Here is a 17,514-nt window from a genome sequence, read left to right on the forward strand (position 1 = left end):
CAGTAGTTCTCATGATTGCATCTTCCTCCTAAGCTTTAGGATCGTATGTCCAAATGCTTAGTTGTCTCAGAAGTCTCTTTAATTCAACTCATCAAAATGAACTCCTCCAACTCTGGCCCCTCATCAATAGTCCCTCTTCAGTAATTGGTACAAATACCCATGACTCACCCCTGTCCACACAACTGGGCAAACCAGAAACCTATGTTTGAAACCATTCCCATTCTAACACCCCAGAAACTATTCCCATCAGATTTCTGCTTAGTGCTTTTTGAGTCCATCCTTTCTCTTATCTCTATTACTGCCACCCTAGTCCAAGGTCATCTCTTCTGAAGAGCTCCCATAGCCTTCCAAGAAGCTACTCTATATGTACTCCTACCTCTTTTCAGATTCTCTTTACTGAAGCCCAAGTGGTGGCTGTGAAATGCAAGGCAGATCCTGCATTTTCCTACCTAACATTTCCAGTTGCTTTCAATCACCCTTGAAATACACTACACAGCCCTGCATGGTATGTTGTCTGCTCAGCACCCCACCCTGCACTCTCCGCCTTCTTTCACTTCCTCCAGAACACCTTGCTCCCTCCCATCCCAAAGCCTGACACAGACTGACCCTCTCTCTCACCCTTCCCATTCCACAGCGTTCTCTTCCACTTGTCCTTTAGATCTCAGCTTAAATATCACTTCCTCAAGCAAACTTACTCTCACACCAGAGACAAGATCAAGTGCCTTGGTAGATGCTGTCTTAGCTCTCTGTAGACTTTTTTTCCCCCATCAAATTTATCACATATGTAATTATATCTTCATTTAATTACTCAATTAATGTCTTATTTGTCATGTTAGTCTGTAAGCCTCATGAGGGCAGGGTCTGTATCTGTTTTGCTTTGGTCTCTTGTTCCTTGGTCTTTGCCTGTTCTGTTCTTCCCATATAAAGTGTTCCTCTCTCTACCTCCTCACTGTGCATTCACCTGGTTAATTCCTATTTTTCCTCAGGTCTCAACATAGACATTTGGTGTCCCTTTCCCAACCTCTCCAAAGGCTAGGTTAGTGTCCCTCTGGTGTGACCCTATAGCACCCTTCCATTCATTGGCTACATTGCATTTATCACACTATGTTGTAATTGTTTGTTCACATGTCTCCCTTTTCCAGGAGACTCTGAGCTCCAGGAAGGCAGAAGCTGTGTCTTGTCTATTATTTATTCCCCCAATGCTAGACACATTGCTTCATACACAGTGAGCATTCAATAAACACTTGTTAAATAAATGAATGAATGAGTGAGTGAATGTCAGGTAATGGTATATGAAGCCGCTTTGAAAAATTTAAGCATGCCATAAAATGTATTATTTTGAACTTGAACAGTAAAAAAAAAAATAAAAAGAAAAGAAAAAGAATAAAAATAAAAATTTAAAAAATGTATTATTTTGGTTATGAGGAACAAGACACAGACATTTGAAAGCCATGAGTCCCTATAAATCATGAAGCAGCAGAAGACATGAGGTGCTAGTAGGTCACGATACACAAGTTACAGATCTCAAGCCCAAACCAGAATGTTGGAGATAAGATACCCCCGATGGCATCAGTGCTCTGGAAAAACCAGATATCTTCTAGGACAAAGTAGACTTGGAAATAGCTAATTAAATCTTCATCGGATGTAAAGAAAAGACTATGGTTGTAAGAAATAATAAGTTAATAGAGGGGTGGGTGCCTGGTGCCTGGAGCCTGGAGAGGGAAGACCAAAGACCCTGTTATTGTCTCTAGGGCTCCAGCACCCACCTGGGCAAGGGTGTCCTGACCAGCTGGCACATCAGCTTCAGTGACACATGACCTTTGAGTTCCTCAGTAATTACTCCCCTGCTGTGCTTTTAAGTAAGATCATAAGTACAATTTGCCAAGCTATCTAGACTTTTTCTCTAGGGAGAGAATGCATAGACCAGTGGATACATTCTAACCTACTCATCAGTTATATTTCTCATTATCAATTAATGAGTCTCTGGAGAATTTGGTTACTGGGAAGTGGTCCTTTTCACTCCCTCACCATTGAACCCACTTACAGATTTAAGGTTGTAGACCTGAGGGCCAGCAGGCTGGAGTCAGCCACCCGCACTGACTCATTTCTCTATGAATCCAACAAATTGAAGAGTCAAAAGAAAAGTATGTTTTTTCCTTCAGCATATGTATTAATTTCTGTGGAGGAAAAGCTATTGTTCTTATTTTGTTTCGTTCTATTTTGCTTTCTGAGGGTCAATATCAAGGATTTTTATTTTGGTAGAGGAACACCCAATAAAAAGGCATACTATTAGATTCAACTTTAAATCTATTACAATCTTTGAAATCTTCCTTAAAACAGGATATTATTATCCAAAATTATGTAGTAGTTTATATATTTTTAAAAATTTTATGCAAATTGGCTCTGAAGAAAAATTTTAATTTATTAAATGACCAAAAATTCCCATTTTACTTTAGCTTTACATTTATTTTCTTCCATCCACAGAAAAAGCAGACAGCTCTGAACGAGAAGCTCTCATGTCTGAACTCAAAATGTTGACTCACCTGGGGAACCATGAGAATATTGTGAACCTGCTGGGAGCATGCACACAGTCAGGTAATCAGTTCCCCCTGAAAACTCCTAATCGAACATAGTTTAGCCTAAAGACAAAGAGGGCATTTGTTCTCATATGTTTCTTCTTCTCTCAGTCACAGTGTAGGTCCTCAAACCCAAGTGTAGTTAGACAAGAACGTGGTCTAAGCAGGTGGCTCAGTGTAGAGGATGCCTCTCCCTATTGGGATATGCCCCATGATCTAACCTGCTTAAAAACAGTCACCACACTGCAAGTATTCCGTTGTAGGTTCTCCCTCTACCTTCCCCCCAGATCCCCCGATAGGAAGTGCTGCTGAGCTTAGCTGCCAGCCTAATTGGCTGCTTTAAAGAAGCACAGCCCAGGTGGGATTTCAAACTTTATTTTCCCAGAATTCAATGGAACACTCACTCTGATTCTTTTCCTTCTACCCAGAAATACCCGAACCGGGGTCATTCTTTCTGGGACAGGTGGCGTGAGACTGGGACTAGAGGAAGAGCAGAAGAGAAAATGGATCTCAGGGGGGATTAGGGGTATATTTCTCCCTCCTCAGGCCAACAACAAATCAGCATCTATTTACCAAGTGCTCATCACACAGCTGGCTTAATATTTCCAGTTGCAAACTGGAGAATCTAGGTGGATAGTGATTATTGGCAAGGCCACATGTACAAAGGCCAAAGTGGAAGGCAAGAAGAAACTATTGTACTTCCCAAAGGAGTTTGAATGAATGGCTGAAATTGAATTTAAAGTACAAGAGACAGGCTCAGAAAAAGTTGTACTCCTCTCAAAGTCAAGGGAGAAGTGAGCTCTCATAGAGATGTTCCCTGCTACACAGACATCTGAAAAATTACTTGGTATTCCTCTACCTATAATTAAAACTGTCACTATTTCAGGGCCAATTTATTTGATTTTTGAATACTGTTGCTATGGTGATCTTCTCAACTATCTAAGAAGTAAAAGAGAAAAATTTCACAGGACATGGACAGAGATTTTCAAGGAACACAATTTCAGTTTTTACCCCACTTTCCAGTCACATCCAAATTCCAGGTAAGAGAATAGGCCAAGGTTTCATGATGATGCATCCTAAGACACATACAAAGTATGACGGTTAAACATCTCATACACTCTGACCAGCTTCTAAAGGCGTTGTGGAGTCTGTGGGTTCTGAGACCTAGAAAAGTCACATACTGTGCTAGAGTTTCCCTGTTGATTTGGAACAATGAGACCTTTCTTGCATGACAGGCACTGTAGCTGAGCCAGTCCCTATCTATCTGTGCCTGAATCACATCCTACACACATATTTAGTTTTGGCCTCCTGGTTAACACTTAGGTATTAGTAAAAGAATGAACACTTTTTCCAAAGTCCTGGTCATGTTTACTGAGGTCCTGGGAGTATTACACAAAAGAGCTCTAAACTTATAAATGGAATTTAAAAAAATAGGATAGATCCATTGATGTAATGTGATGGGGACAGGATAAAGTTGTGGCAACTTTAGTAGAGTTTTTGTCTCTATGCTCTGCGTTATACATTCCCCCAGCTGTGGGAATCCTGAGTGACTTTCCACCTTGACGCATTGCTTGTTTTGGTGTGCATGGATGAGGGTTGGAGAAGTTTGGTGGGATGCTCGCCCTTATCCTTGGAAATTTCTTACTAATTATTGAGTACTTGAACCTTGTAGCTCTGTAACACCTTTCTCTGAATGAATTCATAGGCTCTGATGGAATCATTCCACAATCTGCAGTGCTTTCCTGTTTCCCCGAATATGGGAAAGCTCCCCATATTTAGGCATATTTATCAGAGTCTTTTTATTTTTTTACTAGGGGACTTTTGGAAGATCTGTTTGAGATCCAGCTTTGTTTTCTTAGCAAAAGTTTCAGTGCAGACCTTTAACCTGCTAAGGTCTCATGCAGACTCAGCGTCTAAAGCCGTTAGGTCCCACGGAGATCCCCATGCACGCCTTTGTGCAGCTCCTTTCATTGATTCATACCTCCCTTTTATCCTCATTTCTCAGCGCACCTCCTAAAACTGAGACAATTCTAAGGTCACACATATTCTAGAACAGGGAGTCTTTCCTAATGGGTCAGATGTGCATGATCAGCAGTCGTTGGTTAGTAATAACGAAGGTGAACTTGGTGCCTTTGATTCAGTCAGTCACTGAGCTATGAAATACACTGAAGCAGTTACTTTTGGAATACCTGTAGCCTGGAAGCTTTAAGCCATTTTCCAAAGATATGGCAACTGTAAGTTGTGGTAAATTTATATTCTGGAATAAATTGAATTATTGTGTGTACATAATACATACCAAGTTCCTCAGTAAAAAGTTCTATCTTATATACCATAAATGAATGGGCATTATTACTGTTCATTAATTTCACAAGAAAAGGAAATGAGCTTTGCAAAGGTCACCCTGAAAAAAGGAGGATGGTAGAGTATGTAGGGGTCCCTGTAGGAGATTTGTATTACTTGAGCCGCTAACTGAGTTTAGAAACAGAAGACTGAGGTGCAGTTGCACTCTTTACTAGCTTCATGATTTCAGCAATCATATTCATCTCACTAAGCCCAAGTTTGCTTTTACAAAAGATGACTTTGACATTTGCATGTAGACTTGTGGTAAGAATTGAGTGAAGTCATCTTCGAACTGTTAAGACTCTGTACAGAAACCAGGCTCACTCTTCCCCTAGTTAGGCTGGCTCAATTACACAAACGTTTTTAATTCCACAAAAGATGGACAAGTCGATGCTGTGCTTTTCATTTAAAAACCAATTTAGAATTGCAATTCATTTCTTTGATGAATTGTATTTTTTAGAATAAAATGTCTACTTAGAAGAACATAAATAATGAAATAATAATTTTTTTAATAGTATGCCTGGTTCACAAGAAGTTCAAATGCACCAGGACTCGGACCATATCTCTGGGTTCAATGAGAATTCATCTCAACCCAAAGGTAATATTGTATTCTAATTAGTAGCACTTAAAAGTAGAAGTGAATACAAGAATTCTGTGTTAGCTATCCTTTTTTTAAATGTATAAATGCAAAAGCATGTTGTACTTTGTTACTGTTATCTATAGACTTTATGAATGCATATTTACTTTAAAAGTAGTTAAAAATCAACACTATATGTATTTCGAATCTTTGTGTCAGTGTTTAATAAACACTGAGGCCTATTTTAATTGATCAGATTATTCTTTTAAAAGTCATACTTAATTAGAGCCATGCTATTACCTGAGAAGTGGAAAAGATGCTGAGTTCTAGAGTGAGATAGGGTTGGGTTAACCTGCAGTTTCTTCACTTTCTGGCTGGATGACTTTGGATAAATTATTTAACCATCCCAGCCATAATTTTCTCATTTGTAAAATGGGCTTAATGATACTTCCCTCATCAGACTATTAGAAGGACATTAAGTGTACAATGTGTTTGGTTGATGTGAATTATTTTCCCAATGTGACAAAACTACCTAGTGCAAAAGAGCATCTGAGACTACTTCGCTGACCTCTATCTCTATCACCAGTGCAGCTTGAGAATTAGTAATTTACCCTGCTAACCAAAAAGAATCTTTAGGTGAGTCTTCAGAGGCTGCACAGTTCTCAGCATAAATAGCCCTTGTGTTACCAGGAAAGTGGTGTGAGGGCCGCACTCCTAATCTTGGCACCTCACCTAACTGTGGCTTTAATAACCTCTCAGAGATTTGATAAGGCAGCTTCTTAGGGTCTTGGCAAAAATGAGGACCAGTTCTGTTTTACAGATGAAATTGAATATGAAAACCAAAAAAGGCTGGAGGAAGAAGAAGACTTGAATGTGCTTACATTTGAAGATCTTCTTTGCTTCGCTTATCAAGTTGCCAAAGGAATGGAATTTCTGGAATTTAAGTCGGTAAGTTCCTTAAAGAAGAAACTAACAACAACAAAAGATAATTCTGAAAAAGAGAGTGTTTTTTTCTTGTTTATTTGAGCTTATGTCTCTTAGTCTGTCTTTCCCAGCCTTGTCCACTGTTGGAGTCACCTAGAATGTTGCCTGGCTCTTGGCTAATTATAGTATAAAGGCTCAGGAGCCCTTCTTAGATACTGGTTATTAGAGCCCTCCCCAGCTACCCTGACAGGCCCACACAGGAAGTCCTCAGGATTCCCTCCTCACAGCAAGGAAAGGCCGTGTGGGCCCTTCCTTAGACAGTTCAGGTTGCCAAACTGTGCCTTGCACAGGGGTATTCGACCCAAGGGGTGAGAGGAGGCTCAAACACAGAGTGCTCTGCGCCAAACCAGCCACCCGGGGTGCCTTTGTCTACTTCTCAGTGTCCTGGAGGCCTGCCTACTCCCTCCCCGCTATTCTTCCCAGATCCTTCAGAGCTGTGATGACAAGGTCCAGGAGCCTGCCTCCAACCATGGCTCTATCTCTTTTGCATCCTTTCTATAACTGCCTTTCAGCCCTGCTGTTTTCTAACGTTTCAAGCGTCTCCTGCCTACAAGCAGATTCAAACCATTCCCCCAGCTACTTTTTGTCCTTATTTGCTTACCTTCCATTACCTTCTCTTTATTTTCCAAACTTTTCCCTCCTCTTTTTTTTGAGAGAGGGTCTTTTATTCTCTTCCTCCCTCTCTCCTCCACTTCCCCCCATTTGCTTCCGCTATTCTCTTTCTCCTTGAATTTGGAGAGAATAATTTCAACTGTATTTTTTCCTTTAAAAAATTAGTCTTTAATATAATGTTACATGTCAGTTATATCTCAATTTTTAAAAAAATTAACATGAACTAAATCAATAGCTTTGAAGACTAGAAGCAACTAAACCTCTAGGACATCTTGAGATAAACAAGAAACATCTTTAAATGAAAGAAACCTGTGAAACTTCACCCAAGGGCAAAAAACAAGACCTGAATAAATGAGTCCTACTATGTTCACAGGAGAGAATTAATGTTTCAAAGAAAAGTCACTTTTCTCCAAATTAATCGATATACAGAAGTGGGCAAAATTAGGCTTACCATTGTTTGTATGGAAAAAGACATGCAGGTTATCATTATTACAATAGCTCTATTAACTCTGTTTCGCATACTTACAACTGTAAACCTACTTTTGCCTACCCTGTATTTAGCACAACTACAATTAGAAGTGTAAGGATTTCCCCCACCTCCCCCTTAAGGATATTAAAAGTGCCTGTTACCTTCTTTTCCAAATTTAGGCTTCCTTACTCAACAATTGTTTAAAAAAATTACTATCTCATAGTTTTCCCTGCCCTTCATCTTTGAGGCACATTCTTCTCTTCATCTTCCTCCCTGCTGCTGGATTCCTATTGTCTGAGTTTCTTTATCTGCATCGTCACCTGCATGACTACAATAGTACTTTCATGGGGACCTTCTAGGTGCTGGAGGGTTAGCCACGTGGTTCGTCTGGCCTGGTTGGCTGCCTCTAGGAAGTAAATACTCATCCACTACAGTCCTCTGCTCTACCAACTGCGTTATCGAAAACCCCACTTGGGAAGTAAATACTCAGACTGCTCACAATCGGTGGTCAAAGAGCACTGCTATTTCCTCCTCTGGTCTTGTAATAAGAATTTTTTGATGAATATCCAGTGCCTTAGGCCCTGGCCCCTCGTTTTCCACGCAGGCCTTCCCCTTGAATCATGAGGGCACTGTCTCCTGTTTTTCTCCCTCTTTGGTTGCTCCTCAGGTTCCTCTGTAGGCTCTGTGACTCCCTCAGACAGGGGTCCCCAATCCCCGAGCCATGGGCCATACTGGTCTGTGGCTTCTTAGGAACCAAGCCATGCAGCAGGAGGTGAGTGGTAGGCTAGTGAGCAAAGCTTCATCTGTATTTACAGCAGCTCCCCATCACTCACATTACCGCCTGAGCTCTGCCTCCTGTCAGCTCAGCAGGGGCATTAGATTTTCATAGGAACAGGAACCCTACTGTGAACTGCACATAGAGGGATCCAGGTTGCTTGCTCCTTATGGGACTCTAATGGTGATGATCTGAGGTGGAGCTGAGGCGGTGATGCTAGTGCTGGGGAGCGGCTGCAAATACAGATCATCATTAGCAGGGAGGTGTGGCTGCACAGAGGCCATAATAAATCAATTGCCTGCAGACTCATATCAAAACCCTATCAGTGAGCGGCAAGTGACAAGCTGCATCTGGTGGCAGGCTATTAAGCCATCCTTCCCCCAGTCCATGAAAAAATTGTCTTCCATGAAACCAGTCCCTGGTGCCAAAAAGGCTAGGGACCGCTGCCTCCAATCATTACTTGAACACTGGCTAGTGCTTAAGCACTGTGCTAAGTGCTGAGATCCACAGTCAAAGCTCATCATTGTTAGGGGAGAAAGAGAGGAGCAGACATGCAAATCAGTGATTAAATTGTAGCACAATAAATATTGTGTTCCAGCAAGATCTGGGAACCCTGTGGAGGGACAGGCACGTCAGACCTCGGGGAGGGGAGATGGTGCAGAAAAGCCTTTCTAAAGGAAAACCATGGGATGGGGTCAGGAATATGGAATCAGGAGGGAGTTTGTTGAGAAAGGTCATGAGTTCAACATGCTGAATGTGCAATTCATTGGGCAGCAAAGCAGGGCTTAGTCCAGGAGACACTTGGCTATGCATATCTAAAGTTCAAGGGAACTCCTTGGATTGGAACTAAAGATTTGGGTGATGGTAGTTGCATCCCTGGGTTTGGATGAAGTGGTCAGGGGAAGATGTGGAACCACCAGAGCAGGAGGAGGAAGACAGAGGTGAGTGAGCTGCAGAACCCACAGGAGGACCTGATGGAGGAGTACCAGATGCCACCGAGAGGTCAAGTCAAATCTTGCCTGGATTGGCGCTGTACAGGTCATTGCAGGGCTTGGCCAGAGCAGCCTGGGCAGCCAGTTAGGAGGCAGGCTGCAGCGGCCTGGGGGGGGTGGGGGGGGTGAAATGTAAATGGAACCTGGAGGCTACAACTCTCCCAGAAAACCAGACAGAGAAGGAGAACTGCAGGGATTTGAGACTTTATGGTTTTTTTGCTTTTATTTTTTAAGTATTAAAGATAGACCTTTGGACCTTTGCTGCTAGTACCCTGTTCCTTTTAAAAAGCTTCCCTTTTAGAGTTAATTTTCTTTTCTCTTTTTTAAATATTTTTATTTATTTATTTTTAGAGAGGGGAAGGCAGGGAGAAAGAGGAGGAGAGAAACATTGATGTGTGAGAGAAACATCAATCCGTTGCCTCTCACTTGCCCCCAACCAGGGCCTGGCCCCCAACACAGGCATGTACCCTGACTGGGAATTGAACCAGCAACCTTTCAGCTCTCAGGCCAGCACTAATCCACTGAGCCACACCAGCCAGGGCTAGAGTTTATTTTCTTGTCAGACCACCAGGATTAATGTCACATCATGTTTCAGTACAGGGGTTCCTTCTAATTCCACTTTACTCAACTGTCCCAAATGTATTTTTAGTTTTCTTCTGAATATTTCTTTTGAGGTTTCTCCATGTTATTGCCAAAGCTATTTTCTGGTCAGAAAAGAGATCTTTTTCTCCACCCTCTCAATAAGAGTGCTGGGAGACAGCCTCTGGAAATCCCTTTGGGAGCTCAGCCTAGGGCCCTGTTGTGTCTCTCACTTAGAGCAAGATAGGACATTGGCTAAGTTTGATCTCTTTCCTGAGAACCCATCCCCTTTGGCCTCTGGAAATGTTCCATACGCAGCACAATGTCTGCAGCCCCCGTAGCCGGAGAAGGGGGCCCTGGGTTCACTGAAGGGCTTGGTCACATTTCAGGATGACTGGTCACGCCCCAGAAGAGATAAGACACCGTACATTCCGTCAGCTGTAACTCCTACTGAACTCCAAGCCCAAGCAAAGGCTGAATGCTGTGAGCCTCTACACCATAGCAAATAACTCTCCAATGTCATTCCTTACAGTGCGTCCACAGAGACCTGGCGGCCAGGAATGTGCTGGTAACCCATGGCAAAGTGGTGAAGATATGTGATTTCGGATTGGCTCGAGATATTATGAGTGATTCCAACTATGTTATCAGGGGCAACGTGAGACTGCTGTTTCTTTCATGTTTTTCCACTGTTATTTTGTGTTTTATCATTGTTGGAGTGAACATCTACACTCACTGCAGTGTGTTGATTAATGTCCAAATGAGTCCTCACAGCAGTTTGCCTTTTTATGCTTAACAGGTTTTCTGTAGCTTCAGGGAATATTCTTTCTGTAATGAAAGTTGAGCAACACATTTATGCTTGGGCTAGGGTCCTTTGAATGCAAGCCACGCCTAACAACGAATCTCATTGCTTGCATTTATTTCAGTTCCTTTAACTAAAAAGTGATATTAAATTATGTTTCCAATGATGGAAATAGCTAATAGTTATGATAAAGCACTTAAAAATATAACATGTAAATTAAATATTAAATATAAATTTCTAAAAGGCAGAATATTTAAGTTAAATATTAGTTAATGAATATTTGTCATCCTACCGCTGTTAAACAGAGAAACATAGAACATGACTAAATCTACTTGTTTAAAAAAAAACTGAGGACAGGTGTGTTATTTACAGGAGAACTATTAGAAGTACTAGATGATAACATTGTGTAGTTAGTTGAGTATGGTTGTTAAAAATTACACCACCTGGATTCAAGCCCCTATTTTCTTTTTGGCTCTTCATTTTTGGGAACTCTAGCTGCTTTATTGCCCCTGCTGGTGAAATAATAGTAACAACAAATGCTGATATCATGCTCACTGTGTGTTAAGGGCTGTCGAAGCACTTTCCATATATTAACTCAGGTAGTCCTAAAGTACCCATTTATGTGTGAGGAAACTGAGGCACAGACATGTAACTTATCAGTGACTACACAGCCTATGGATTAGAGCATGAGTGGTCTGAGCCTGTGTCTCTGTATTACCATGATGAGACAATATTTCTCATGAAGATTATACACTGACCTCAACATCTTTGTGGGGATGAACTAACGAAACCCATATGAAAGCTCCTGTCCAGGGTAAACATCTAATAAATGTTAAAAGTCAAATTCAGCTGTATTCCCACTAGACTCAGATAATCATCTTAGCTGATTTGAGATCTGTGCCTCACTGAAGTCACAGATATGATGAATGCTCATCTATGGCTATATAGTTTCTACCCTACTAGCCAGGAGTCTCTTATGTGGAAAGCTGAATTGCATTTGCAATCACAATTAATTCTGTCAGTTGATGCAATTGATTCTACCAGCTCATCAGTTTGTGGAGGATTTAAGATAGGGTTTCTGTCTTGAGGTTTGATTTTCCTTAGCAGAATAAACATGCACTGCGAAGGGGTCTTCAACCCATGAAAAAGAAACTACTGTACAATGCCCTTCATTCCTGTCTTGATTCTCATCTGAGGCTGGACTCACTCAAAACCCCCGTTTCATGCTACTGGAAATTATTAAAGCCACAGAAACCAGCCTGCTATCATTTCTGAAAGTGATGACATATGCCCTCTTTACCACACTGTTGTGGAGACCATTTTCGCTATAGCTCTTCCAAGAAATGCTTTAACAAAATTATTCACTAGTATCCACTCCCGTCTGGGCAACTGACCGGCTACTCCTTAATGGAAAGTTTCTCCTCTTAAACTTCCCACTTGCAAGCACAAGTTTTTGTTTGAGATAAGTTTTAAAGAAATATGGGTGGTTTTTTTAAAGGCTACTACATTAGAATGTTAATTTAAAATGAAACACTTCCGCGTGAGGAATATGATTTTCTCAGTTAAGCATTAAGAATGGCCTTAGGAAGAGAACATTTTTCTTCTAGCTCATAGTAGATAAGAAGTAATGATTGTCCGTGGAAAACTCACCACTGGTCTCCTCTTGGATTTTGCACAGACCCGCCTGCCTGTGAAGTGGATGGCTCCTGAGAGCTTATTTGAGGGGATCTATACAATTAAGAGTGATGTCTGGTCATACGGAATATTACTCTGGGAGATATTCTCACTTGGTAAGTTTGGTAGTTTGCTGCCCTCTCTGGTCACAAGGCTTCTGGACAATCTGTTCTTCTGTGCCCTTCCCCAGTTCCCAAGTCAAAGAGTGGATGAAATGCCACCTGGAATGCACCCAGAGCTCCCGAGTCTTACTTCTGTTGCAACAGGTGCTCCTTGATGTTTTATCTGCTGGTGTCGATAGTTCTGTCTTCAGCCTATAACCCACTTGACAGCAGGAACCATGACAGTGCCCAGTAGCAGCCTAGCATAACTCAGTGCCTGGCCCATGGGAGCTCTCCATATATGTTTGTTAGTTGAGTGAGTGAGTAAACAAATGAAGAATGAGTAAATGCTTATACTCCCCAATGTTTTCCTCAGGTGTCAATCCTTACCCTGGCATTCCAGTTGATGCTAACTTTTATAAACTCATTCAGAGTGGATTTAAAATGGACCAGCCATTTTATGCTACAGAAGAAATGTAAGTTCATACAGACCGTAAAGTGCCTGAAATCAGAAATGTATGGTCTGTCTAGTTCCCAATGCATGACAAAAAAAAAGTAAAACTTCTTAATGCAAAGCTCACATGATTCCTCTTTAAAAAAAAAACACAAAACTCCTCCTTTGTTTTTTGTGGGGCGAGGGGTGGGACGAGGGGTGGGGTAGGGACAGGGTGTCTGAATAAAACTGAACCTTTCCTGCCCTGAGGTACTCTCACTTCTGGGTTTCAGTTCCTCTGCTTGAGGGATCCATGAGAGTGATAAGACTCCATCTCCTGACTTCTGGTCTACACTGTATTTTTTAAAATGCATTTCTGTTTGTTGTTGAATTTGTCCTTTCCGATGTGCGTTCAAAATCTAGTGGAGTAGTTACTACAAAACAAGCATGCCATAAACAAGCAGCTCCCTGGCAATCAGTGGTACTTCATTATGTGAAAAATAGTTCTTTTTCTTTGTTCAAATTTCCTCATCTTGCTCCTTGTTTTGTTACTCTTACAGATATTTTATAATGCAGTCCTGCTGGGCTTTCGACTCAAGGAAACGGCCGTCCTTCCCTAACCTGACTTCATGTTTGGGATGCCAGCTGGCAGATGCAGAGGAAGAGGTATGTGGCAGCACTTTCTCCCTTGTGACGAGAAGGGAAGCAATGAGAACACTCATTGCTGGTTTCCTAAAAACCAAAGCCACCAAGTTGTCTTCCTCACCCCAATTTATCATGGTCACCCTATAAAAGTAATGTGTGCTGATACACATGAAACTAAGATAATATTGTATGTCAAGTGTAATTGAACACTTTTTATAAAAAATTAAACTTAATTTTAAAAAAGTATATAGGTGAGACATACTTATTGATAAGTGACTTGTGGGGAGGGAGGTTTTTCCTGAAAATTTCAGCCAACTGATTTAGAAATTAAATGCTTTTAAATGTCGGGTGCAGAAGACTAGACAACTAAATAAAGCATAATCCCTGACCTACCTTTCCTAATTCAACATGAAGCTTTGTACAGTGCAATTGTGCAGTATAGTGGAGTGGGAAGAACATTGACCTGGAGCTGTGAGAGCCTAATACCAGTTCTATGATTGTATCCCCTCGGAGCTGTGTGAATTATGGCAAATCACTTTATTTCTGTGGGCCTTCGTTTTCTCACCTGTAGAATGGGTTACTAAGCTAGATGATTCTTGAACTGCGGGAACATGGGTTACTTTGATGACTCTTCCCCTTATCAGTATCACCTGGCGCAGCAAAAGGAGACACCCCCCCAGGCGAAGTGAGCAAACGATAGTACCTTGAACTCCACATACCTAGGTTCAAATATTGGCTCCATCATTTGCTTCTTATAAAACTTAAGTCACTTAGACTTTTCTGGGATCTCAGACCTTATCTGAAATATGGGATTAACAAACCTTATTTCATGAACTTGTAAGGAATAATTAAGATGACACTTGTGAAAAGACTTAGCACATAGCAGGCACTTAGTAGTTACTCAATAAATATTAGTTAAATATAATTCTGGTTCTTTAAATAAATTGCCTGTCTTCTGTTTTAAAATTATTAAGCATCCATTTTCAATTCTGTGTCTCTCTCAAGGTTTATATAGATGATGAACGTCCCCTCCTCCTGCCATGACTTTTTAAAAATCACGTATAGAAACTAAGTTATTGTCAGGAAATTAGGTCCAACAGGTTGGGGGAGCTAGAAAGTCCCCAAGGGACTATGGGCTATTGAACAGATGACCTGTAAACAGTTAATGGAATTATGAAATAAACTGAAAGAAGAGTTACAAAGAGAAACAAGAAATGAGCTGTTGAAGTAACGAAAAAAGGTTGAGTGATTTTTACTTGTTGGAGGGTTAGGTACGGATTTGCAGAGGTAGTCTTGTAGCTACAGTGAAGAATACATAGTGTTTTGACTGTTGGAGATTGGAGGATTAGCAGTGTGTTCCATCCTGGATAAGTAATGTACAGGGTCAAAGTTAAGAAATTAGAATGGGAAATAAATGGTTGTGGCTACAGTATCGGGTGAGGGGGTGGGGATAGGGGGAAACAAGACTGAGAAGGTAGCGTAACCAACTGCTAGGTCCAGTTCACAAGAAAGATATATTGTTACCATTCATCCTTAAGGGCAAAGGCACACTAGCATTATGCAGACTGGGTTGGAAGAATATACGTGTTTTTTTGTTTTCTAGAAAGTAAAATTCAGAGTAGGAAATAGTGTATTCATTTAACACTATAACTGATTGTCAAATACAAATTAACAATAACAACAAAGACAGTGGCGAGGAGTGAGGGAGTGGAGGAGCCTGTCAAACTTAAAGAACGCACCATCTCTACTTTATAAGGAGTTCTTATAAATAGTAAGGAAAACATGTCAGCCCAGTATGAAAGGGCAAAGGAGATAAACAGACTATTCACAGTGAAATGCAAAATGCCATTGAAAATAGAAAAAGATGCTTAACTTTGCTTATCATGAAACATATACAGATAAAGAGAGAGATAAAACATGTTGCTGGGCTAGGACTAGAGACGTGGAAGATTGTTACTACCCCCTGTCAGTGAGGCTCTAAGAAAAAAGTCTTCCCAGACGGAGTTGATAGGAGTAGAACTAAGGAAACCCTTCTGCAGTGTAGCCCAGGTCAAGTGTATCACAATTCAAAAGTGCACCACCTTTGATCACCTGCCCCACTTCTCCCAAAGGCAGATATGGTCACGTGTGCACTTTTTTACTTTACAGTGTATAACCAGTCCATAAGAAGGTTAATTATGGTACATTAGTACTATAGAACCCTAGGCTGCCATTAAAAAGATAAGTGTTCGTGTTTAGTAAATAGTGAAAATATGTAACATGTAATGTGAACATCATAATTGACACCTGTAACATATAAACAACATACTAGTAATGCAAAATAAGGTCCTGAAACAGAATCTATAGTCTGAGCCAACTGACACAAATTTGTGGGTGTGCATAGCAAGCTATCTATAATGGTGGGTACCTCTGATGGTTTTAGATTTTTCTATAGAACATTCTATATTGCTTACATTATCTATATGAATATGTATTAATTTGATAACCAGAAAAAAAATAGAGCTGTTTTTGTTTTTATAAAAAAATAATTTTAAAAAAATAATTAAAAGCCACTAAATTCCCAAGTGAGAACTCAAGAATCAGTCCCCAGTATTATTTGCATAATAAACAGATGTCTTTTTTTGTGGCCTTTCTGTTTTGTGGTTTTTCTTCATGGCTTTAGGGTTTGTAGATGAAGATATTATATATAAAAGTAGAAGCAATAATGAAATAAAATATTTGACTATGACTTGATTTCTCCATTAATATGAAGACCAAAATTGCTTTGTCAGTTAATATGTAGAATAGCCTCTAAGGCCTATAAGCACTAAAAGCAAGCAATAATTTGTAATAGAGGCACATGACATGTAAGTCTTCATCAGGTGATAATGAGCATTCTGTCTCTTTCCCATATTCAGATGTATCAGAACATGGATGGCCATGTTTCAAAACGTCCTTCTGGCTACCAGAACAGGCCACCTTACAACAGAGAGGTGGATGCAGGGCTACCCTCTCCGCAGGATCATCCTGAAGACTCATAGAGAAACAGTTCAGTCTTAAGGACACCTCTCCCCAACCTGCCCATCTTCAACAGGTTATCGATTACCAAAACAAGATTAACTTCACCACTAAAAGAAAATGTATTCTCAATTGCTGCTTTGCTGGACTTTTTCTCTAGAAGTTCTCTGTATTCACTCATGTTTCCAAAGGAACTTTTGTAAAATCAAATTTGCACAAGGCAGGAATAGCTTATTGGAGCATCCACCTACATCCAAAGGCCTTCTCAGGCTGGCTTGAGTGAAAACTGTGTACCTAAAGTATAGTATATTCTTGTAAATACATAAAATAGAAGCATTTTGCTAATAAGAAGCTAATGTGATTTTTTAAATCTATGTTTTAAAATAATATGTAACTTTTATAGCTATTTAGTGATATATTTTATGAATGGAAATAAAATTTCTACTATAGAAATGTTTGTTATTGAATTGCTTAAATGGTATATTTAGGGTAAGACTTACCTGGAGTTCATGAACCTACTAAAATGGCGGGTGATGTTTTGTTTGTGCATGTATATTTTTTTTCCCCTACCAAGAAGGCCCATTCTTTCATCAAATTGTTTTTTGAAAGATTTTATTTATTTATTTTTACAGAGAGGGAAAGGGAGGGAGAAAAAGAGGGAGAGAAACATCGATGCATGAGAGAAACTTTGTTCAGCTGCCTCTCGCATGTGCCCCAACCAGGTATTGGGCTTACAACCCAGGCAAGTGCCCTGACTGGGAATCAAACCCATAACCCCTCACTTTGCAGGATGATGCTCAACCAACTGAGCCACACTGGTCAGGGCTCATCAGATTCTTAAAAGGACCCGTACTCCTGCCCCCCTGACTAGGAAAAGAACAGCTGATGTTGGACATCTGCTGTCTTCTCCGTAGCACCGCTTTGATGCAGCCCCCTTTGCCCTTTGAAGCTTAGCACTCTC

The 17,514-nt window shown here is 40.6% G+C and overlaps 1 protein-coding gene across 1 annotated transcript in view; it reads left to right on the forward strand.

Annotated features, from left to right (window-relative positions):
• Positions 1 to 16,825, forward strand: part of FLT3 (fms related receptor tyrosine kinase 3) — a 58,350-nt gene extending 41,525 nt beyond the window's left edge. Inside the window, exons 16-24 of the mRNA XM_054577059.1 lie at positions 2,485 to 2,595; positions 3,463 to 3,616; positions 5,432 to 5,514; positions 6,314 to 6,441; positions 10,437 to 10,559; positions 12,382 to 12,493; positions 12,855 to 12,954; positions 13,472 to 13,577; positions 16,454 to 16,825. Of these exons, the coding sequence (XP_054433034.1) occupies positions 2,485 to 2,595; positions 3,463 to 3,616; positions 5,432 to 5,514; positions 6,314 to 6,441; positions 10,437 to 10,559; positions 12,382 to 12,493; positions 12,855 to 12,954; positions 13,472 to 13,577; positions 16,454 to 16,576 (1,040 nt within the window). The 3' untranslated portion in view covers positions 16,577 to 16,825. The remainder of the gene's footprint in view (positions 1 to 2,484; positions 2,596 to 3,462; positions 3,617 to 5,431; positions 5,515 to 6,313; positions 6,442 to 10,436; positions 10,560 to 12,381; positions 12,494 to 12,854; positions 12,955 to 13,471; positions 13,578 to 16,453) is intronic.
• Positions 16,826 to 17,514: the final 689 nt, after the last annotated feature.

The sequence above is a fragment of the Pteronotus mesoamericanus genome, unplaced genomic scaffold, assembly GCF_021234165.1.
Source record: "Pteronotus mesoamericanus isolate MK-2021 breed Mesoamerican mustached bat unplaced genomic scaffold, CSHL_Meso_final contig_41, whole genome shotgun sequence".
In the NCBI taxonomy this organism is placed as follows: domain Eukaryota; kingdom Metazoa; phylum Chordata; class Mammalia; order Chiroptera; family Mormoopidae; genus Pteronotus; species Pteronotus mesoamericanus.